This window comes from Mus pahari, chromosome 23, assembly GCF_900095145.1.
Source record: "Mus pahari chromosome 23, PAHARI_EIJ_v1.1, whole genome shotgun sequence".
Lineage (NCBI taxonomy): Eukaryota > Metazoa > Chordata > Mammalia > Rodentia > Muridae > Mus > Mus pahari.
Genome location: NC_034612.1, coordinates 5,889,116 through 5,913,769, shown reverse-complemented (window position 1 = coordinate 5,913,769; position 24,654 = coordinate 5,889,116). Strand labels below are relative to the sequence as shown.

Sequence of the window (24,654 nt, the reverse complement as noted above, 5' to 3'; positions counted from 1 at the left end):
CCTGAGCCCCCATCTCTCCCCTGAGCCCCCATCTCTCCTTTGAGTCCCATCTCTCCCCTGAACCCTCATTTCTTTCCTGAGGCCCCACCCACTCTCTCCTGAGCCCACAGGGACACCCTGATGATACTTATGCCTTTCAGTGTGGCCCAGGCTGGTTGTCCTCCCTACTTATTTGGTCACTGCTATTGGAGAGCAAAAGATTTTCTTGCCTAGACAGTCAAGAGTTAACCCTGTCTGAGGGTCTCATTATTTTTCCTCTTCTTGCTCAAGACTTCATGACTGCTGATCTCTAAGACATTTTCCAAGGACACATAAAAGAACGATAATTTGTCTGTCAGGGGTGGATGGTTTGAACCTTCTAACTCTAAGTGAGACCACAGGGTCGGAATTTGGATTCCTAATGTTCCTTGTAGTGACTTTGACTGTGAAGAATCTAAAACACCTGTCTACACCTGGGTCCTTGTGATCACACCCTGGCACACCCAAAGACCTCACGGTTACAATACCCAATACCAGAGGAGGCTGGGGTTGCAGCCAATTCACAGGAAAAGTGCTGTCCAATTCACGCGTTAATTCCTTGAATCCTCTGTGTGAAGCCGCTTCCACTACTACGGCCAATCCTCAGACAGGGACAATGGGCCCTGGGAAGGTTGGTTGCTTCTGTACCTATCCCAGCTGCTCAAATAGAATCTGATCTATGGGCTGGTGAGATGACTCAGTAAGTAAGAGCACCCGACTGCTCTTCTGAAGGTCCGAAGTTCAAATCCCAGCAACCACATGGTGGCTCACAACCATCCGTAACAAGATCTGATGCCCTCTTCTGGAGTGTCTGAAGACAGCTACAATGTACTTAAATATAATAAATAAATAAATCTTTTTTAAAAAAAGAAAGAAAGAAAGAAAAGAAAAAAGAATCTGACCTATTAGATAAAATAGATCTGGTACTGGGCCTGGAGCTGGCTAGAGCCAAGGACGAACCTGAAGTCCTGATCCCAGGCCTCTCTGCCTCTGCCGCCCCACCCCCACCCCCACCCCCAGTCTTAGGTGGTGCTTAGGGGATTAAAGGAGCAGGACCAAGGCTCCCTGGGTAGCTTTTCTCCTTGTTGCAACATTTTAACAGCCTGAGAAGCTACATCTGGGTCTTGGCGGGACTGGAGAGATAGCTCAGTGGTTAAGAGCTGTAAAGAGCACCGACTTGGGCAGAGATGAATAATTAAGCCAAAGTTCTTAATGTGTGAATAACTAGATGTTTTCTGTAAATAACCAACCAACAGATAGCTTGGACTTGACAAACGCTATATATAAACTTTGTCCCAAGTTCCTAATGCTGTCTGTCACTGTAGCACAAAAGCAGTCACGAGCAATTGCAAACAAATGAGTTTATGTCTGATCCAAATGAGCGATGCAAAAGCAGGTGGCAAGCTGGCCCTGGCTGGCCCGGGCTGTGGGACATACTGCCCTAATGCTTGACAGGGCCATGTCCTTTCGTTCTGCAAATATGTACCTGTGAGGTTAGATATGCATTAAGTATCTTCCACTTGGCAAGTGTGGCCTTGGGAGCGGATATACTGGGCTGAATGAGAGAGGCCAGCATCTCCACTCATACAGTCTCTGTATGGGGGTGGGGTGGGGCAAAAGCAGCCCTGGGGTGGGGGTGGGGTAAGTAGGAGATACAGAAGCCTTGGACAGAGGGAAGGCTTCCTGAGGAGAGATGATAACCATGGATTTTTGAGTTCCAGACCAGCCTGGTCTACAGAGTGAGTTCCAGGACAGCCAGGGCTACACAGAAACCCTGTCTCAAAAAGTTTTAAAAAAATAATAATTAAAAAAAAAAAAAAAAGAGTGGTTCTATGGGGCTAGAGAGATGGCTCAGTGGTTAAGAGCACTGACTGCTCTTCCAGAGTTCCTAAGTTCAATTCCCAGCAACCACATGGTGGCTCACAACCATCTGTAATGGTATCCGACGCCCTCTTCTGGTGTACCTGAAGACTGTAACAGTATACTCACATACATAAAATAAATAAATCTAAAAAAAAAAGAGTAGTTCTATCAAGACAGCCTGAGAAGGCTCAAGCCTTTCCGTATAGGGTGTCTGTGGTCACCAGCTCTTCCTTTATGTCCCCCAGTCTCTGAACAGCTACAATGATGGAGACTACGAAGGAGCCAAGAGGCTGGGGCGGAATGCCAAGTGGGTGGCCATTGCCTCCATCATCATCGGCCTGGTCATCATCGGCGTCTCCTGTGCAGTGCACTTCTCCAGGAAGTAAGTGAACGCTCCGAATCCCTCCTGCTAGTAAGAGCTTTTCCCCTTGGGAGGCAGAGGCAGGAGGATTTCTGAGTTCGAGGCCAGCCTGGTCTACAGAGTAAGTTCCAGGACAGCCAGGGCTATACAGAGAAACCCTGTCTCGAAAAACAAACAAACAAACAAAAAAGAGCTTTTCCTGAATGCCTGTATTAAGATAGATTAATATAGGCTTTGAGAATTAAAAAAAAAAAAAAAAAGCAGGGGCTTCGTGTTTTCTTGCTACACAGACCAATGCTGGGCATATTCAAGGTATCTCTCTTCCACACAGGCATTCCGAGACCCAGACTATCTAGAGAAGAACTTGACATGACTGTACCCATCTTGAGTCATGACTGTTTATCCGCAGAATGACCCTAGTTGGTTTTTCCTGCTTAGTTTCCACATATACACAAAAATAAATCATTAAAGTAGAATATGAAAGTTGACAATCAGACCCTGGCCCGAGGGGTACATCTGACCCTTTGATACCCTCTGAAGATGAACTAGGGACATTCCAACAAGGATGGAGTTACCTTCCCCTTTGTTCTGACCCAAGCTGTAGGGATCCAACTGTTCTTGTGCGCCTGGAAGCAAAGTTTCATCAGCAAGTCCCCCCAGTAAAGTGTACTGGGCAGTCCTCTATCTGAGACACCAGGGTCTGTCCTCACACACTGCGACTGGATCGCTCTGGCATGGTGGTAAATATTCTGGACCTCATAGGCCACATGGCCTCTCTCACCACAAATAACTGAGCTCTGCCACCAGGACACAGCTGCAGCCGCAGACTGTGTTGGGAACAATCGCTGTGGCTGTGTCCTGGTAAAACCTTATTTGGAGAAACAGGTATTTTTATCTGTGGGCTCTGCCCCTCCAACCTTCATTTCCAGAGCAGGAAGTGACGTCAGGCTAAGGCAGGGAGTAGGGGAGATCGGAGAACTACAGGACTTCCTACTGCCTGAGTGAGTCCCACTTAGGCTCACAATTAGGTGACAGAAGCCTGTCACGCGGCCCTACCGGGCTGTCAAAGGGTAGGAGACATGAAGGTACACATGGAACGCCTAGGATCATTCTAATAACCACCTCATTGCCGCACTACTTGTCTGCACAATTACATCCTCCATGACTTTGCATTGGGCTCATCGAATTCTCAGCTCAAGGGCGGAAGAGCCATGTGATTTGGGATCACCCGTGAGCCCTCCTCTTACAGGGAGAGGGATGGTGACGTTTCTCTCTGGATTTGGACACATTTTCTCTGACTTCTCTAATAAGCTGCAGTGAACTTTCCCTGACAGAATCAAGGCCATTTTCTGACTGAGTTCTGACAAAGGAAAAGGCCACAAGGTACACAGCCCAGGCCCAGCAATGAGAAGCCTAAAGCCATTGTGCTAAGAATCTTATAGCTTTTCTTCCTGGGTAACTAATGCTTCCTTCATCCTGGACCAAAGCCCTCTGCCCCTGAGGCTGAGAACGCCAACCTTTTTGTGGTGGAGGAGGGAAGAGGTCAGATCCTTAATCTGGGTAGGTCAGCCAGCCCAGCCTGGACAACTGAGAGGAAGCGATGTCACAGGGGAATAGCTTCCTGTAGAATAAGCCAGATCCACAAGCGATGAGGACCAGACAGACATGGGAGCCCAGGTCCTAACAGAAAGTGTCCCGAGGGGGAAACAGGTGACCGTGTCCAAGGAAGGGAAAAGGAACACTGAAAGAGCAAAGGGAACTCAGAATTCGTTTAGATGACGCTGGGGTCACCAAGTTCAGTGACATGCAGTAATGTCAGCCTGGAACAGGGGACAGTGAGAATACTGGAGAACGGATGCGAACACGCCTGACTTCATTCTTAAGAAGGCTGTGCGTGTGTGTGCGTGTGTATGTGTGAGAGTGCATGATTGTGCATGTGTATGGTGTGTGTGCATGAACGAGTGTGTCTGTGCGTGTGTGTATGCATGAGTGTGCATGTGTGTATATGTATGTGTGTGGGTACATTGTGTGCATCTGTGTGTGCATGTGTGTATGCCATGTATGTGTGTAGATGCGTGTGTGTGTATATATGGAGGTGTGTGTATATATGGAGGTGTGTGGGTGTGTGTATGCATGTGTATATGTGTGTACGCATGTGTGTATTTTTGAGTGTGTATTTGTGTGTACATGTGTGTATGTATTATGGGGGTGCGTTGTTGCATGTGTGTGTGCATGAGTGTTTTGTGCACGTGTGCATGTATATGTCATGTGTGTATGTTGTGTGTATATACATGTGTAGATGTATATGTGTGCAAATGTGTGTGCATGTATATGTACATGTGTGCGTGTGCATGCATGTGTGTGTGTGTGTGTGTATTTGTAAGGGACTGTGAAGAATCACTCTTGCTGTAGGTATGGCAGGAGGGGACTGGGTTGTTAAGAGGCCACTGAAGAAGGTTCAGGTTTGTGTATCCATGAGCCAAGCTCAAAGGATAGTGTCCTGGGGGGAAGGAACAAGCCAGTCTTGGTTTCATTTCTAAGGAAAACACAAAGTGCTCAGCTCAGACTTAAGAGCTAGGTGGGTTATAGTGACAGCAATATGAGACTCACAATGTCACTGGCACAGATCCTGTCACACACCAGGTGACACTCAGAGCGCTCACATGGCAAGCTTGCATAACCACTCCACACAACTCAAGAGGAAGTACCATGTTACAGAGGAGGAGGCTGAGGCTCAAGGAGGCAAAGTAATGTGTCTAAAATGTTACGGATGGCTGGCAAAAAAGATAGTATTTCATTGCAGTTCTTTGTACTGGGCTTGTGTTTATGCGTGCATACCTGCATGTGTGTTCATGTGTGTGTGTGTGTATGTGTGTGTGCATGCATGCTCGCGTGCGAGCACACGGACTTCACATGTATGTATCTGTGTGTGCAGCTGGATTCACTTCTGCAGATCACGTGGGAGTCAGGGGTTGACAATAAGATCACTACCTCTCCACCTTATTGTTTGACGTAGAGTCTCTCACTGAACCCAGACACCGAGCCCTGGAATGTCCAACTCATACACCTGGCTCTTATGTTGGTGTGGGAAATCTGAAATCATGCTCACACAGCAAGCACTGAGCTGTGTCACTGTCCCTACACTGGGATCTTAACTACGACCTCATACTACCTGTGACAGAGATAAACTCTTCTGGCTTTAGGGTCAACTCCAGCATTCATCAAGGGGGGTGACAGCACTGTGAAGTCTGTAATGAGACAGGCCCAAAGCTTACAAATGTCAGGATCAGGCAGGGAACATGCACAAATGTAGTGCCCTGGTTAGGAAACAGTAAGGGGGTGGGGCGGGGAAGGAAGATGGTGGTAAGCCCTTTCAAAGGGAGCAACCATCCCTCCAGACGTTGATCCCATTTTTAAAAGGTATTAGAAATCCACCGGGCGTGGTGGCACACGCCTTTAATCCCAGCACTCAGGAGGCAGAGGCAGGTAGGTTTCTGAGTTCGAGGCTATCCTGGTCTACAAAGTGAGTTCCAGGACAGCCAGAGCTACACAGAGAAACCCTGTCTCGAAAAAACAAAAAACAACAACAGCAAAAAGGTATTAGAAATCTGATTTAGTGGTTGACAACTATACTGTTTGTCTCAGTTAGGGTTTCACTGCTGTGAACAGACACCATGACCAAGGCAAATTTTTATAAAGGACAACATTTAATTGGGGCTGGTTTACAGGTTCAGCAGTTCAGTCCATTATCATCAAGGCAGGAGCATGGCAGCATCCAGGCAGGCGTGGTGCAGGAGGAGCTGAGCGTTCTACATCTTCATCAGCAGAAGACTGACTTCCAGGGAGCTAGGATGAGGGTCTTAAAGCCCACACCCACAGTGACACACCTACTCCAACAGGGCCACACCTTCTAATCGTGCCACTCCTTGGGTTGAGTATATACAAACCATCACACTGTTTAAATAAGGATCAAAACCCAAGCATAAAATAATAACCACACCTGCAGATTGGAACCTGTCACCTTGGCTTTCTGAGGTGAACATTTAGCTTTCAGACATAAGGTTGTCAGGGCTGATAAGAACGTTCAGTGGTGATGGCTGCCTCCTGCTGAGCCAGGAACTGAGTTAGGTTCCCAGGACCCACAAGGAGTGGCTCACAACTGCCTGTAACTCCAGCTCCAGGGGCATCTGATGCCTCCTGGCATCCACTAGCACCTGCTATATAACACACACACACACACACACACACACAAAAAAAAAAAAAAAAAAAAAAAGGTGTGTGTCCCTAAAATATCAGGCAAGTTTTTCTTGACCAAGAGACCCAGAAGTTATGGCATAAGGACATCTGCTATTCATAATATAAATGTCTCCAGGCATGACAAGGTGTGTGCAGACTTGTGGTTGAGGTTTTCCTAGTACAAATATGAACTATGAATTGGAGGCCCCCTCTCCATTCTGTCTTCCTCGGGGTAGTGTCTCACAGTGGTTAGAGCATGGCTTTAGGCACCAGGTTTTTGTTTTGTTTTTACCAGGATTCAAATCCTAGTTCGGATTTGGTAATATCTACCTGTAATCCCAGCGGTCAGAGTGCAGAAGCCCAGCTCTATGAGTTCAAGGACAGCCTGTACTACGTATCAAGTTCCTGAGCTGCCTAGTGAGAGCTTGTCTCAAAATAAAACCTCGAGCTAACACACAGACCATCTGAGCTAGCTGTTAACTTCTCAGACTCCTTTATCCCCTGCTGCAAAAGAAGCTAAGTTCCAAGCCCTTCTAGCTACATTGCTCTCCAAGTTATTGAAGAAAACAAAAGAGGGTTCCCACAGTTAGAATCCCATGGAGAAACTCAAGCGATTGATAGCATTTCGCAAGAGTGAAGGTCAGCCTACGCTATGTGCTAAGACCCCGCCACAAATAAATTAATATTTTAATATTTTGTTCTTTGTGTATGAGAGAGAGAGAAAGAGAGAGAATAAAAATCAATTACATCTCCCAATAAGCTGAATAACAGAGCCAAATTCTCTGTAATCCTTTGAGATAAAATATCCCAGCCCTACTTTGGAGGAATTAAATTGCATAGTGGAACTATTAAAGCACAGGTTCCCAAATTTTGGACCGCCTAAGAATCACCTGGGAAGGTTTAAAGATATTGTCATCCAACGGACATTGAGAGGATTTCAACTGGGTAAGTCAGGTGTGAGCCCGGGAGTCTCCAATTGTTCAGCTCCGAACTCCGTCCCTGATCCCAGGGTTTAAGAGAAGCCTCGTGGCCGGACCTTCTTTTCTCCAAAGTCCAAGGCACACGAAGGGTGGCCCTCAGCAGAGTGGTCAGTTTTCCTTTGCCTCAGCAAGCTCGCTGTCCTAGTTTGCTCTAGGGAAATAATGCCAAGGAGGGGAATAGGGTTACAGGCTAGCGTGTGTCCCCACAGCAGGCTCTGTTGTGACAACTTGGAAGTCTGAAAGGGCTTCATGGAAGGGCAAGGAAATCTGAATGCACAAGATGTCAGGCCTGGGTGAGGCAAAGAGTCACAAATGTTGACTCAAAACTCCTCTCTAAAGAAAAGGACCGATTTTAAAAAGATAAAACTGTATTTGTCTTTAAAACAAACAAACAAACAAAACCAAGGGATGCAGGCGTGGTGGCGCATGCCTTTCATCCCAGTACTCAGAAGGCAGAGGTGGGAGCCTGGTTTCTATGCAGAGAGAGGCTACAGGACAGTCAGGACTACATAAAGAGACCCTGTCTCAAAACAAAATAAACAAAACAAGGGAGAGATGGAGAGATGGGTCAGTGGTTAAGCTGGGGGGAGGGTCCGAGGGGGGGAATTCGAGGCCCTCTTCCGGTCTCCAAGGGCACCAAGCATGCGCACAAGACAGATACCTATATACAATGTAAAACACCCATGTTCAGAAAATGAAAGGAAATAAATCGAACAAACTGATAATAAACGGGTTAGCGAATGCATCGGAGGCTAAGAGCGTTTGCTGCTCTTCCAGAGGGACTAAGTCCAATCCACAGCAAACAGACCTGGGGTCTCCCACAACTCAGCTCCAGGAGACCCGACGCTCTCCTCTGGCCTCTGAGAACACTGAACTCACATGCGAATACACACGCATCCGTAAATAAAAATAATAAAGTAAATATTTTAAAAAAATAAAAGAAACAAAAAATATGGTCTTCGTAGCTAGCATAGGGGTATGCCTAACACCCCAGTACAGACAGGCAGCGAGAAAGCAACCAGGCCGGAGGGCTCAAGGCTGTCCTCAGCTACACAGAAAGTTCGCGATCAGCCTGGGCTATGTGAATGGGCTGGAGAGATGGCTCAGGGTTAAGAGTACTGACTGCTCTCCCAGAGGTCCTGAGTTCAATTCCCAGCATCCACACGGTGGCTCACAACCATCTGTAATGGGATCTGACGCCCTCTTCTGGTGTGTCTGAAGACAGCTACAGTTTACTCATATAAATATAATAAATAAATCTTAAAGAAAAAATAAAGTGCTAAAAGAATATTAATCTTGAAAAAGAGTTTTTTGGGGGTTTTTTGTTTTGTTTTGTTTTTTTCCTCGAGACAGGGTTTCTCTGTGTCTCTTGGCTGTCCTGGAACTCACTCTGTAGACCAGGCTGGCCTCGAACTCAGAAATCCGCCTGCCTCTGCCTCCCAAGTGCTGGGATTAAAGGCGTGTGCCACCACGCCCAGCCGAAAGAGTTTGTAATTAATATAGCTCAGTAATAAATTGCCAGCTTGGTGTGACTGAGAACCAAGGTTTGTTCCCTAGCACTGAAAAATATTATATAGTAGTAGTAGTAGTAAGGTAGCTAGTTTTCATTCTCAATAATCAAGTCGGAGAATAGAACTCAAATGGCCGACGTCTCCATTGTTTTTCTTTAAACAGTCCCAAATCATAATAGTCTTTAACCAAACTCACAAAAAATTCTCATCTAATTCTGCAGACCACCTAAGTAAGTCACACAGTGCTGGGGGAGTGGTTTCACATCATCAAATTCAGAAGATATGAAAATAATGCAAATATTCATTATTTTGCACAGAACAATGTCTTCTTGTCAGATGGTGCTGCTCCAAACAGCATCTCTGCAACTTTGAAAGTCTCTGGCCAGGAAAGTTGCAGATATGAGTCTCAGTGATGAAAGGTGGTACTCCTCATCCTGAACATATGCAAATCCCTGGCCCAAGCCACTGGGTCCTGTGGCGGGTTGGGGAGGCAGTATTCGCTCTCTTTCTCCTAATCAGCTTGAAGATTCAAGCAAGGTTTGACTCTTCTTGATGGTCCTGTTTTTCAAAGCACCCAGAGCACTCAGACCCCCTGCCACAGATTCAGCCCGGGGACTTGTAAAAGTAAATCCCTGGGTCCCAGACAAGCCCTGGAGTGATCTTAAATATGCAATATCTCAGGGCTGGAGAGATGGTTCAGTGGTTAAGAGCACTGACTGTTCTTTCAAAGGTCCTGAGTTCAATTCCCAGCAACCATATGGTGGCTCACAACCATCCGTAATGAGATCTGACGCCCTCTTCTGGTGTGTCTGAAGACAGCTACAGTGTACTTCAATAAAACAATCAATCAATCAATCAATCAATCAATAATGCAGTATCTCACAGGGAATTAATCCTAAGTATTCTAACATCACAGAACTACCATCTTACAGTTTTCAACTTAATGAAAAAACATTCTCGCCCATGGGTGTGTGCCATAAAGCCAGACTGTTTACATGCCTTGCAGAGGAGATAAAAACATGTTTTCCTTCTTTTTTTTTTTTTTTTTTTAATACATTCAAAGCTGTGCACTTCTGTAATCAGATGTAGGTTGGTAGAATAGCCCACACAATGGGAAGATCTCAGCAAACACCAGTTGCCCTGCCATTCAGATACCGCACACCCCCCTAACCCCCCATCAGGAGGTAAGCCTCAGATTAAATGTGACTTTCTAACAGCCAGGAATCAGAGTTCCAGGGCCCCTCTTCAGACCCTGCCGACATGTGTAGTTGACTCTTAGAACTCATGGAAACACTAACGTGTATTTATTTACTACAGAGTCCATCATTAAGGAGTGCCCGTAAGCATCCTGTGTGGGAGCCTTCCTGCCTCTCTGTGTGCAACCTCCTCCAGGCACAGGTTGTTGGAAACCTAGAAGATTCCCAGACCGTGTCTCTTTGAACGGTTGCAGGGGTTTCATAACATTGGCACAAGGGACTAACATTAACTCAGCCTCAGCCTCTCTTTCCTTCCCTGGGAAAAGAGATAGGACTGAAGACTTACTGACAGGTCATCACATGGTTGGTTTCCACAGCAACCACCCAGCATCACTAGGCTATCCGGAACCCAAGCAGGAGTTATCCTCTGTTAGAATAAAAGATAATCTTATTACTCAAGAAAGTCTGAGAAAATCTGAAGCTTTATATCAAAATCTGGCATTAAAGAGAATAAAGGTATTCTGTAAGGGCTCCTGTCTGCAAGGGCTCCCTGGGGCAGAGGTCCTGCCACAGCCTGAGACACCGGCTGACACTTTGTTTATTGCTGTTTCTAAAATAATTCCACAGCTCCTACATTTCCTCCTCCTCCTCCTCTTCCTCCTCCTCTTCCTCTTCCTCCCCCTCCTCCTCTTCCCCTTCTTCCTCTTCCTCCTCCTCCTCCTCCTCCCCCTCCTCCTCTTCCCCTTCTTCCTCTTCTTCTTCTTCCTCTTCCTCCCCCTCTTCCTCTTTTTCCTCCTCCTCCTCCTCTTCTTTCTCCTCCTCTTCCCCCCTCTTCCTCTTCCTCCTCCTCCTCTTCCTCTTCCTCTTCCCCTTCTTTCTCTTCCTCCTCCTGTGTTCCTCCTTGTCTTTCTCCTCCTCCTTTTTTTCCTCTTCCTTTTCCTCCTCCTCTTTCTCTTTTTCCTTTTCCTCCTCCACCCTTTGTCATGGGCTCACAGTCTTGGTTAACAGACTACTTGAGCGTGACCAAGTTTGAACATCAAGGTGACTAACAACTGTACTGTTTCACAAGTGTGGCACTCTCGAGTGACCAAGTGGGGCTGAGGAACTTCATCTGACATCTTCTCTGGTGTTGAGCGTAATCAAACTTCACCTTGGAAGTCTCCAGAGGAGGGTGCCAATTTACACGCTCAGACAGATCTGATCGGTCACACACACACATACTGAACAATTCCCAGGATGGGAAAGGACTGGAGGCTGAAGTCCTTGGCTGTGTGTCAAGCACTTGCTGGCTGCCTGAACACTACACTCACTGGGCTCACATGAAAAAAGAGTAAGAATTAGGTTCTCATCTATGTCCGTTTCCACTGGCTGAGTGTGGTGACAGCCAGCTTCTCCAGCTTCAGCTGAACAGTAGCTCTTATCCTTTGTGGGACCCAATAGATTTCCCATTAAGTAAAAGAAATCTACAATACGATCCCCAGACATTACCTCTGCATGGCCTTTAAGATATTTTTAAAAGTGAAATTGTGTTCTTTACTGTGATTGGCTGGGACAGGGCTTCCAGCTGCCGTTTTTACATAAATGTATCTTCAGTGAAGTTTATTCCTAATACAAATAGGGATATGACCTGTTCTTCAAAGATTGTTCAGGCTTGCTTTATCGACTCAGGTAAGTTAAGAGAAGGAAAATTTAAGACTAGATATCCAGCAATGGTAGGTTTTTGTTTTTTTTTAACTGTGAAAAAAATATAAACTAGTGGGATAGGATATAGGCCAGACAGTAGCTAGGGCCTGTGATCTTAGCATTGGACCAGCTGAAGCAGGAGGATTGTCTCAAGCTTGGCCTGCTGAGAGTCTGTCTCAAAAGTAAAAGGAAGGACTTCATGAATGAACAGGGAAGCACAGTTTAGAACATTAGTTACATGCCAAGTTACATGCTGAAAAGATTGGGCGAGACCAAGGTTGGCAGAGTGGGAAAGTCTTTACTACGGGTAGAGCAGCTTAGGACTGTCTTCGCAGAGCTCTCTCAATGTACACCCAGGCCTCTATGCCCTTGGATCCCTTAAATTCAAAAATTCAACCAGCCTTAGACCAAAACTATTTAGAAAAATATTCCATCTTTATCACACACAAGTTGACATCTCTCTCTCTCTCTCTCTTTATTTATTTATTTATTTATTTATTGGTTTTTCGAGACAGGGTTTCTCTGTGTAGCCATGGCTGTCCTGGAACTCACTCTGTAGACCAGGCTGGCCTCGAACTCAGAAATCCGTCTGCCTCTGCCTCCCAAGTGCTGGGATTAAAGGCGTGCGCTATTTCCTAAACAACCTAGAGGCCGACCTCCACATTTACATTGTATTCAGAATTATAATCTAGAGATGAAAGGATTTCATGCAGGGTCTACATAATTAGCAAGCCGCTTTATATAGGAAATCTGGGTTGTGTGAAGGGATGCTGGTATTTGTGGGCATGGAAGGACCTAGAACCAACCCCACTTCAAAAGCAGGAAAGTCAGATTGTGCTCACAGGATAGCATCCTCTAGTCCCGGTAAGTTCCACCAAGTAAGACCAGCAAGCCCTCAATTCCTGAATTCCTGTGCACTGTGTCTCTCTCACGTCCTCTCTCCCTCTCTGTGCCACACAGCCCCTGAGGATCTGCCCTCAGCTGGGAAGCATGGCGGACGGTCCTCATCTGCACACACACCCCCAACGAAATTTGAGGAATGGATCCTTGATTTTAAGACTGTGAGATCTTTTCCTCCGGGACTCTCCAGAGGCGGCTCCCTGGCAAAGGAACACCCTCTAATCCGGAACGTAAGGAGCTCTCGGCAGAGCGTGCAGACACACCCACCAAAGCCATTGGCGGATGAAAATGAAAAAAATCCGGCGTCTCCGTGTCTCAGCTCAGCAAACCCTTTGCATCCATTCCTCCTCTTCGGGGATGAACTCCAGAAACCTCGCTGCTTCTCACTGGGACGTCTGGATTTGGGGGCGGCGAGGGGAGCAGGCGGCTTTCTGGGACGCTAGTGTTTACAAATCAAGTACAAATACCACCGCATGCTTAAAGTTCTCTGGGACAGTTGAGGTCATAGGTTTATTTCTTCTTCCTTTTTTCCCGTGTGGTAGGGCCTCCCCATCTCCCTCAGCGTCCCGAGAGTCCACCCAGACTTCCTAGGTTTTTGTCCCGTGTTTAATTTCCCCACCTCCTTCTCTTGCTTATATCTGCATTGATCACTTGGAGCCCCGATAAGGAACCCAGACCCCTAGGCGTCTGTATATCCTCTCCACCCCGCGTGTGGAGTAAAAATGGCCATTTTGCGTAACATGGCTTTCTTTTCTATTTCTTTTAGCAAATCTCAGGCAAGAGCTTTGATTTTTCCAGAAAGCCACCCTAAAGAGTCACACCCTTGTGCTTCTTCCCCGACCCCACCCCCGACCCCTTGTATAACTGCAACAGCTTAGGCTCAGGATGCTATTGCCCCGCCCACCAGAGGATGCTGGCATAGTTTTTTTTTTTTTTTTTTTTTTTTTTTTGCAGTGTGCAAAGCACGTGCCACAGGTGGTACTCAAGGCGATTTCTGTTTATAAAAAATGATGGTAAATAATGCTGAATTTCGAAGAAGGCTTCCTGCTTTATCCTTTCTCAGCCCTTGCTGCTGCGAGGAGAATGTCTCTCTTGCGTACCAGTGGGTCCTTCACACTTTCCCGCAACATCAGTCATTGCCCACCATAGCAAACAGTGGCCTTCGGGTCCAGTCTTGGTCTCCATAGACCTCAGTGACATTGTTTCGTTCTTATAGTATTTGTTTATAGGCTTCTGTACTTCTGCACAGATGGACAAACAGACACTCTGTTATCATTTAAGCAAGTGAATTCAGGGAGAGATTGAAAGTGATTAATGTAAACAGGTGATTATTTATGGCCAAATAAAAATCTCCAAAACTAATTAATGTCAGAAACATAGCGACACGAACTTGAATAGAGAAAAGACAGCCCATTTTATTAAATGAACAAGTGATCAAGAGTCAAAACACCTTTCTCAATGCCTTTAGGGAGGGGTGGGATTTGGGGGGGATTTGGGGGGATCCCGGGCAACCCAAGCAGGCCTTGAATTGCTATGTAACCAAGGATGGTCTTCTGTCTCTGCCTTTCCAGTGCTGGGGTCACAGGCTGCTGCTGCCCCACCCAGACACTGCATTTTCTTCCTCGAGACTAGATATTTGAGTTGATTTTAGACAAGTTTCTTCTGAAAAAAAAATGGAGATAAGAGCGGCTACCTCCTTACCTCATACTGTTATGAAAATTAATTGCTATCATGAAGGTACCCCTGGAGGGGAGACTGCTGCGCACTAAAGAAATATGAAGCATATTGATAGTGGATTGAAGGTGTTTGGGAAAACACTGGATCCCAGGGAGTGAGGGGGGCTGAGCAGGGTGGGGGGGCGGAGGGAGATTGGTGGGCACAGGACTCCACCCAGGTATGTCATGAGATAACCCTTGTCCCAGGAGGAGACTGACTTGGGGACAGGAATTCTCAGCATACAGGGATACCACCACCATTCCAGCATATTGGATCCTGATTCTTATATTCTGTTTGCGTATGTTTCAGTCCCTGGACTTTTCCCCAAATCAAATGGAAAGAAAGTGTTGTTGAGAGAGAACAGAATAAAAACGGCTTTAAGTAAGCCCATTTGCCATGCTGTGTGAGTCTGGTGTTTTTTTGTTTTTGTTTTTGTTTTTGTGTTTTTGTTTTTGTTTTCCTTGCTGTGTTTGTCCATCTAGAAACTTCCATAACCAAAAATGTGCTCATGCACCCCAGCCTTCTTCCATAGAGAAAACCATAGAGAGGACAGAGGTGGGGCTAGAGAGTCCCCTATTGCTGAACCAACGTATGCCTGACCTATGAGGCATTTAACATGTCAGTCCAGCTAAAGTCAAAATAAGATGAAACTCTTGTCAGTTAGTGGGATTGGTGGGGCTAAGAGGGGCTCTGAGTTTCGTTGACATCCCCTAGGGCCCTGAGCAGTAGAATCAACAATATGGGACAGTTCTCCTTTATAGAGTTGTTTGTTGTTGTTGTTGTTGTTGTTGAAGTCTAGATTGTGCCTCCTCTTGATGACTAATCTCCATCCTCAACTTGATGGGATCTAAGGTCACCTGCAAGAGAAGCCTCTGCGTGGCAGTGAGAGGTTATCTCCATTAGATTAAGTGATGCAGGACCCTCTGTGGACAGCACAGTTCCCCACACAGAATCCTCAAGTGAATGGGAAGGTGAGTATAAGAGAGAAGTGTGCTGAACTGAGCTGAACACAAATCAATCAAATCTCTCTCACACTCGCTCTCGCTCTCGAGCTCTCGAGCTCTCTCTCTCTCTCTCTCCCCTCCCTTCCCTTTCTTCCTCCTCCCCTCCCTCTTCCCCTCCCCTCCTCCCCAGGGAAGGATGTAACCAATCCTCCCTCTTCCTGAAGCCGTGACATTCTCACCATGACGGACTGTACCACCTCTAACTGTGCGCCAAGAACCCTTTTCGGTCTTAAGTTGCTGTGTCAGGGCGGTTCATCTCGGCCACAGGAAAAGGAACCACAGCATCCTCTCTCCTACTCCATCAGCCAAGAGGATCTTTCCATCAGCCAACAGCATCCACGGGCTGAAGCTAACAGTGGGCTTTATGGGCTGTGTGGCTGAAAAGTCTTAGGGGAGAGTGTCCTGGAGCATGCCTGTTCTGTGCAGTTGGGAACTTATTCCCCTGCGTCTCCCATAGCAACACAAAATGAAGCATCTTCTCCCATAATTGATGGGGGGGCGGGGGGTGGGGATCTAACAATTCAAAATAAGGTACAGTTGATCAGAATGGGGGGGGAGGGAAGTCCATGGAGCGAATACCAACAGCCATCAGGCAGGTGTGGCCAATACAAAATGATGCTGTGAACAAGGAGTCTGTAAGCCTGCCCCCTTCCCCTTCCCCTTCCCCTCCCCCTCCCTCCCCTTCCCTCTTCCCTCTCCTCCCTCTTCCTCCTCTCTCTTCCCCTCCCCTTCCCCTCCCCTTCCCCTCCCTCTTCCCTTCCCCCTTCCCCTAACCCCTTTCCCTAACCCCTTTCCCTTCCTCCTCCCTTCCCCCTCCCTTCCCCCACCCTTTGGACCACTGTGAGATTAGCATCACTCAGACTTCATAGATGGAGGGTTCAGCTCAAGAAGGGTGATTCCTCCCCCCCCCCCCGAGGAAAACCAGAGAGCTTTTACCAGAAGGAGAGACAGATGGTGGGTCAAAAACACAAACACTCTCCACATCGGGCCTCCTGTTCTAACCATGCCTTCCATGAGCAGGAGCAGAGTAATTGACCAGCCTCCAAAGCCATTTCCCAACTGTGTTGGGACTCTATCCGCTGGCATTCACTGGGCAGGAAAACTGGACTTCCTCTTTGAAATTCTAATCCCACTAGAGGAGGCCTCAGGAAGCTTGCTCATCCCCTAACGGGAGAAAGAAGGAATCTACGAATGTAAACACACGCGCAATAGCCCTGTGCAGCTAGGTGCCCCGCAGAAGGCAGAGTCAGCTGTCTGCGAGGGGCCAACAATTCAGGCGAGCGCGAGCCGATAGTCCCACCGCTCTGCGCATGGCTCGAGGCCGGTACCTTGAAGCAGCCCTGTCTTTGCCCACGAGTTATGGGCAGAAGCAGATGCAGACATAAAAATCGCTGGCCTCAGCTCCTGGATCAGCAAATTAGCCCTGGCAAACAGCGGGACAGCTGCAATCAGCAAAACTGCTCGCTGTATGTATCTTGATATGTAACCCTAGACCCGGGCTTCTAAATATAAGAGACTGCTTAGGGCTACCAACTACTGCTCCGACCTAAAATAGCACCCATATTCACGGTTTACCACCAATCCCGAAAGAAGACATATTCTTATTATTATTAGCCCCTGGGGAGTTCAGTGTGTTTATTCCTTGAGCAGGGGTGGGGGTGGGGATGTCACAGAACTCATGGCAACAGAACTAGTTGCTTTACAGCCCAAAAGGATAACAAATGGCCTGGTGAAGATCGTGAAAGAGAACTTTGCACAAATTGCCACCACACATAAGAGAGAAGGCAAAGTATATTCCGATGCCCATCAATACACTTAATTTCTGATGGTGTTACGAATATCCCAAACGGGGAGCAGAGTGTGATGTCAATATACCTTTAATCCCAGCACTCAGGGGGCAGACACAGACGCATGGGGGTCCCAAGCCAGCCAGGGCTACACAGTGAGACCCTGTCTCAGACACACAAACAGATAAAATGACAAACTACAATGGCTGATCTTCACGGCTGTTTAGAATCACCCAGGAGACCGAGTAGATGGGGCATTACAAACAGCCATGTTCACCTGAGTGTGGGTGGTCTTACCCCAGATGATGGGACCCTTCTTCACCTGCTTCAGTCATGAAATAAACAGCCCCCACCTATGGTGTGTTCCCATCGTTATGGGTGGTCTCTAAAGCCAAATATCCATAGCTTGAGCTCTTCAAACCGTGAGCCAAAAATCAGTCCTTTTGCCTTTGAGTGGTTTCTATTGACGTGTGTGTGTGTGTGTGTGTGTGTGTGTGTGTGTGTGTGTGTGTGTATCCACAACAAGAAGAAAACTAACCAAATGCAGTAACTCAACCCAGACTTCCACTGGAAGTCCTAAGTCTGAGGCAGGCCTCACTAAATCAAGAGATCATTGAGGTAGACTCCCTGCAAAGTCCTAAGCAGACAGCCTTGGTTGGCTGCCCCCTGTGACCCCGATCTGCTGCCCCACCATGACCCCTAGCTCCTGCAGCCATAGCCTCTCCTTGTGAGGCTCCCTGCGCCCTAACATCAACTCTAGGTTTCGCATAGCCAGCCTGATTGTCATCTAAGTCACTTGACACAGAATCACCCTGTTTCCACAGAGCCTAGGGCTGAGGGGTGAGCCCTGGAACCCCAGGCCAAACAGCAATGCCACCCTCAAGCTGCTTCTCTTTCACCCACCAAGGGGAACTTTGACAGGCAGGACTCAGGTTTTCTTTAGGGACACCTCTGATGTGCCAGCTCTTCCAGAACCTAAGGCTAACCCTTTTGTGTGCTCACTCGGTCTCAGTAAAGGCCTCATCCAGGAGCCTCCTTCTCCCACCCCTATCCCCATCAATCAATAATTAAGAAAACACTCTACAGGCGAGCCTTCGGCCCAATCTTACCGAGACATTTTCTCAATTAGGGGACAGAGGTTCCCTCATCTCAGATGACTCCAGTTGAGTCAAGTTGACATAGAACTAGCCAGCACAGTTGACCCCCTTGACAACTTGACGAACGGCACCTTTAAAGACATAATCTCCCCCCCCTTTTTTTTTTGCAGAGAGAGGGGTTGTGTAATGTCCAAGACTTCATATTTAAAAATATCACAAAGATCAAACGTATCACAAACGTAGAAGTCCCACAAATCTTTACCAATCCAAACACTTTAAAAGTTGTCTCTAAGAATCTAGAGTCTCTTGTAAAATCCAAAACCTCTTTAACAAGTATAAGTCTTTCAACTGTGGGGACTCCGATAACATCAAAAATAAGCTAAACACTTTCTTCCTTCAAGAGCTCAGAAGAGAGCCAGGAGTGGTGGCCCACACCTTTAATCCCAGCACTTGGGAGGCAGAGGCAGGTGGATTTCTGAGTTCGAGGCCAGCCTGGTCTACAGAGTGAGTTTCGGGACAGCCAGGGCTATACAGAGAAACCCTGTCTCAAAATAAAGAAAACAAAAAACAAAAAACAAAAAAACAAAAGCTCAGAAGAAGGATGGCGCAGTCACAATCCAAACAATGCAAAAACCAAACTCCAAAAGTGTAAAGAACTCGGTATCCAATTATCTGGGATCCACTCACCGTCCTTTGGGCTCCTCTGGGGGGGCCTGAGTTACTTCTCCAGCTCTGCGGTCCACAGCACACTTGGCTTGTCTTTTAGGTTTATGTCAGCTCCATCCTCCACACATGCTTCTGCTCTTGATAGCTGTCCCATGGGACCGGCATCTCCAAAATCCTGGGGTCTTCTGCAACTGGGCTGTACCTCCACCAACAGCCTCTCCTGGGCTCTCTTCGGGGACTCCGGCCCTGCCACTCAGTGCCAAGCCTCAGCTGCTCTCCATGACCCCATCACACCTTCGAAACCAGGACCACCTGGGTGACTCTTCTGCCAGTGTGAGACACAACCTGGGCCACCTCTGGAACACAGCTTCTGGGTGCCGACCCTGAGGAAACCCATCCGCAGAAGACTGCACCTCAGCAAGGCTGGTCTCTTCCTGACCACTGCTAATCTCTCAGCTTTAGCTGATCAGCATTGATTGCCCCAAGAACCTGAAGGTTTCACTTCAAAGGTGCTGGTCCCTTGTTAATCACAGCCGGCCCTTCAACCCCAGCTAACCAGAACCACGCTTTCTCAGTTCAAAATATCAAGCAGCCCTGATGGAGTCTTTAAACTCCCCCCCAGAAACTTCACAAGCCAGGCCTTGTCTGCACTGCTCTCAACATTCTTATCTTCCAGGCTCCCGCAGAACATCCCACAGAGCCCTCAACACTCAGTGGCCCAAAGTTCCAAAGTCCTTCACAATCTCACCCCCCCCCCAAAAAAAAGTGGCCAGGCCTGTTACACAGATACCTCACTGTACTGGCTGGTTTTGTGTGCCAACTTGACACAAGATGGAGTTATTGCAGAGAAAGGAGCTTCAGGTGAGAAAATGCCTCCACGAGATCCAGCTGTGGGGCATTTTCTCAATTAGTGATCAAGGGGGAAAGGTGCCCTGTAGGTGGTACCATCCCTGGGCTGGTAGTCCTAGGTTCTATAAGAAAGCAGAGCGGGCGTGGTGGCGCACGCCTTTAATCCCAGCACTCGGGAGGCAGAGGCAGGCGGATTTCTGAGTTCGAGGCCAGCCTGGTCTACAAAGTGAGTTCCAGGACAGCCAGGGCTATACAGAGAAACCCTGTCTCAGAAAAACAAAAACAGAAAGAAAGAAAAGAAAAGCAAGCAAGCAAGCAGGCTGAGCAAGCCAGGGGAAGCAAGCCAGTAAGTCACATCCCTCCATGGCCTCTGCATCAGCTCCTGCTTCCTGACCTGCCTGAGTTCCTGTCCTGACTTCCTTTGGTGATGAACAGCAATGTGGAAGTGTAAGCTGAATAAACCCTTTCCTCCCCAACTTGCTTCTTGATCATGATGTTTTGGGGCAGGAGTAGAAACCCTGAATAAGATACTCACTATCCTGGTATAACCTCTGTATCAGTTAGGGTCACTACTGCTGTGATAAAACACTATGTCCAAAAGCAAACTGGGAAGGAAAGGGTTTATTTGGCTTATATGTCCACATCACTGGACAAAGTCAGGACAGGAACTCAAGCAGGCAGGAACCTGGAGGCAGGAGCTGATGCAGAGGCCATGGAGGGGTGGTGCTTACTGGCTTGCTCAGCCTTTTTCTTTTTCTTTCTTTCTTTCTTTCTTTCTTTCTTTTTGAGACAGGGTTTCTCTGTATAGCTCTGGCTGTCCTGCAACTCATTTTGTAGACCAGGCTGGCCTTGAACTCAGAAATCCACCTGCCTCTGCCTCCCAAGAGCTGGGATAAAAGGCATGTGCCACCACTGCCTGGCAGCCTTTCTTATAGAACCCAGGACTACCAGCTCAGGGGTAACCTCAACCACAATGGATGAGTTGGGCCCTCCCCCATCAGTCACTAATTTTAAAAACGCCCTACAGACTTATCTGTAGCCCAATCTGATAAATCTCAAATAGGGTTCTCTCTTCCTCGATGACTCTACCCTGTGTCAAGCTGATGTAAAATTAGCCAGCACACCACATAAGGGTAGAAAGAGAGAATTAACTCCTGAAAGTTGTGCTATGAGCGCCGTGACACAGGCATGCGTGTGTGCGCGTGCGCGCGCACACACACACATACACACACACACTGACGGTAATAATAGGTAAATAAATACAGGAATGCTAATTATCATTTGGTGTTGGTTTTCCCAGGCATAGAAGCAGCTCTCTGGGCTAGGATTCACATCCTGTGTGTTGACCTCTGATTCCTAGAGGACTCGGGACTTTGGGGGGTGGGAAGGATCAGGAGCAGTCATTAAAAGGATAGAGGATGAGCAAGCGGTGAGGGAGAGGAGTGGAAATGCAAGAAAACTGGAATCCAGGAATTCTCCGCCATCCTGTCATTGTTAAGCAGAAGAAAACCTTGACTTTTAAGCCAAGCCAAAGCGAAATCAAGGTATTAGCTAGAAATTCTGTCCCAGACACACTCATTTTCTCTTTATCACTTATCAAGGTGGTTCAGCAAAAGGAGGGGAAATGAAAATGCGTCTCTCCAGAAGCTATTTCAAGATAAAGAGCCCATAAAACTCCGGTCCCGGCGGCCTTTCCCAAGTCTCCTTTGAGTTTAGGGTGCCCTCTAGTGGCAGCGACGGAGAATGACACGCTAGGGTGTTGCTCCGCTGAAGGGCAGGCACATCATTATTCCCTGGCCTAGCAGGACCGGTTTTTGTAATGACATCTAGAAGCAAACTGGAAGGAATTGTGAGGGGTGCCTACAGGGGTGTGGGTGCTCCTCCCCACTCCACCGGCCTCACCCAGCATGGACAAGAGCAACTGGGAAAATAGATTCCCCACTCTAATCTACCCTAAGTGCATGAGCCCAGGCGCGGGGGCGCAGGCGCGCGCGCACACACACACAGTCCCTCCCCCAGGCCGTGTGCGTTGAAGCTGAGCTGCCTACCGCAAGAAGCAGCTGGGTACTAGAACAAGAATCCCGTGCCCTGCCCCGCCCCTATAGTAAGCCCACAACAAGCCCAGCGGGAATGATCTTTTGGGGGGGGGCGAAGTTGGAGGCGCGTTGCTCAGCTGAATGCCCAGAGATGGGGGTTGATACTCTCAGAGGGCATTCATTCAAACAAAATGGTAAGGAAAAGAAGCAACAGGGGGCTCGGAATGTGAGTGGGTGGTACAGTAAATGTTTACACGTGCAGTTGAACTCCCTTCCAAAGGTAAAATGCTAATCGGGCCCGGGATGTTTTTGCTGGGAACTGGCTCAGCTGCATCAGATACTACAGCATCGATCCTGTGAAGGGGCTGAGAGAGAGGGTGGGGTCTCCTTTACTCACAAGGGGTCCCGAGTAAAATTCACTGACACTTTTGGCCAACCGCCGGTCTACCTTACCCATCTGTCTCCAGCCTGGAACTTCACAGGGTGGAACGTAGACACAGCTGCTCCACCAAAATACCCAGCCTAGATAAGATAATCGATCCAGTACTGTGGAAGCCTGAAGGCTGGCTACAGAGAGGAAGAGCTGGTGAAGTCTGGAAGAAGACCTGAGCACAATGCACATAGAAGCCATAGGCTGTGCGTGAGCTGTTGCCGGCAAGGGCAGGGGGGATGCTTGGGGCTTGGTGGCTGCTAGTCTGGCTCAGGCTCCCTGTCTCCAGGGAATAAAGTAGAGAGTGATAGAGCAGGATGCCAGATGATTTCTCTGGCCTCCACAGGGACAGGAACATGCACACACACACACGTCTGTGCCCACGTACACAGGCACATACAACACACACATTTCACAACAATTGACTCCCAGGCTGGAGAGATGACTCGGCAGTTAAGAGCACTGACTGCTCTTCCAGAGGTCCCAAGTTCAAATCCCAGCAACCACATGGTGGCTCAGAACCATCTGCAATGGGATCTGATGCCCTCTTCTGGGGTGTCTGAAGACAGCTGCAGTGTACTTGCATAAAATAAATAAATAAATCTTTTTTTTTAAAAAAAGATGATAATAATTGACTCCCTTGTTCTTCAGTCTCCATATTCAACAGTGTTTGTTTTGTATCCTTCTGGAATGTTCCAGCCTCAAGACTGATGAGGCTCAGAAAAAAATGCCAACTACTTGTGTGTTTTAGGGTCATGACTGTTGACAATGTAGTGTTGGGACCGCATTGGTGACTGGATAGCTGGCCTGGAGCCCAGGGAGTCTCCACAGGTTGGATATGGCTCGAATGGGATATGGATGGTGAGCACAAGGAAGGCTTTTATGGGGGAGGGGGGTTTCAGGAGGAACACGTCGATGGATTACTAGGGACTAGGGCACACAGTAGAAGTTATCAACACCATGCACAGGCAGATTGGCACCCCCACAGTGACACATGTCCTCAAACAAGGCCACACCCACTTCAACAAGGCCACACCTCCTAGTAGTGCCAGTCCCTAAGGGTCAAGCATTTGAACACACGAGTCTCATTGGTGGGGCCTGGAAGGAGAGTCCCATTGCCTGCAGCAGAGACAAACAAACGCTGTGGACACGTGGCAGACATGAAGGCTCTCCCTATGGCTTTCTGAGATGGAGGGGAAGCTTCACATCACAAGCCCTCAGCCAAGCTCAAGTCAGGGAAAGGGGGGACGCCGGGGTGGGGGATGGGGGCAGCAGGATGCATGCTTACCAATAACCTCTTTGATATAGGCTTGCTTCCCCTGTGAGAGAACCTGGCAACAGGAAGTCTGTTAGCCAGGGACTCACAGATAATGCCTCTGTGGCGTGCCCACATATATGGATGTTCATTATGTGTGTGCCTAGTGCCCATCGAAGAGGGCACTGGCTCCCCTGGAGTTAGAGTTAAGCAAGGTTGTGAGCTGTCATGTGGGTGCCAGGAACCGAACCCAGGTCCTCTGCAGGAACAAGTATGTATCTATCCTTAGTCACTGAGCCATCTCTCCAGGCTGACATTGTGTGATGGATTGAATACACTTGGCCGAGGGAGTGGCCCTGTTAGGAGGTGTGGCCTTGTTGGAGTAGGTGTGTTATTGTGGGGGTGGGCAATGAGACCCTCCTCCAAGATGTCTAGAAAATAGGCTGCTCCTGGCTTCCTTCAGATGAAGATGTAGAACTCTCAGCTCCTCCAGTACCATGCCAGCCTGGATGCTGCCATGCTTCTGCCTTGATGATAATGATGGACTGAACCTCTGACCCTGTAAGCCAGCCCCAATTAAATGTTGTCCTTTATAAGAGTTGCCTTGGTCATGGTGTCTGTTCACAGCAGTAAAACCCTGACTAAGACTCATGGTCCTGGAGAGGGAGCCAAAAGTTCTACATCTTGATCCAAAGGCAGTCAGGAGGAAACTTACAAGTGAGAGAGCTGGAGCTTAGCAGAGCTTAAAGCCCGCCCCCACAGTGACATATGTCCTCAAACAAGGCCACACCCACTTCAACAAGGCCACACCTCCTAGTAGTGCCAGTCCCTAAGGGTCAAGCATTTGAACACACGAGTCTTGGAGGCCAAGCCCATTCAAACTACCACAATAATCTTTTGAGGGTGGAGTGGGGTGGGGAGTAGAGACAGGGTTTCACTATGTAGTTCTGGCTCCCTGAAACTCACTCTACACATCAGGCTGGCCTTGAACTCAGAGATCTGTCTGTCTTGATCTCAGATGGTTCAGATAAGTAAAATCTACTAGAGAATGACAGAATATTCATGT

At 47.9% G+C, this 24,654-nt stretch overlaps 1 protein-coding gene across 1 annotated transcript in view; it reads left to right on the top strand.

The window, feature by feature from the left end:
- Positions 1-14,854, top strand: part of Tmem233 (transmembrane protein 233) — a 44,588-nt gene extending 29,734 nt beyond the window's left edge. The window contains exons 2-3 of the mRNA XM_021222509.2: positions 2,127-2,263; positions 12,809-14,854. Of these exons, the coding sequence (XP_021078168.1) occupies positions 2,127-2,263; positions 12,809-12,815 (144 nt within the window). The 3' untranslated portion in view covers positions 12,816-14,854. The remainder of the gene's footprint in view (positions 1-2,126; positions 2,264-12,808) is intronic.
- The last annotated feature ends 9,800 nt before the right edge of the window (positions 14,855-24,654 follow it).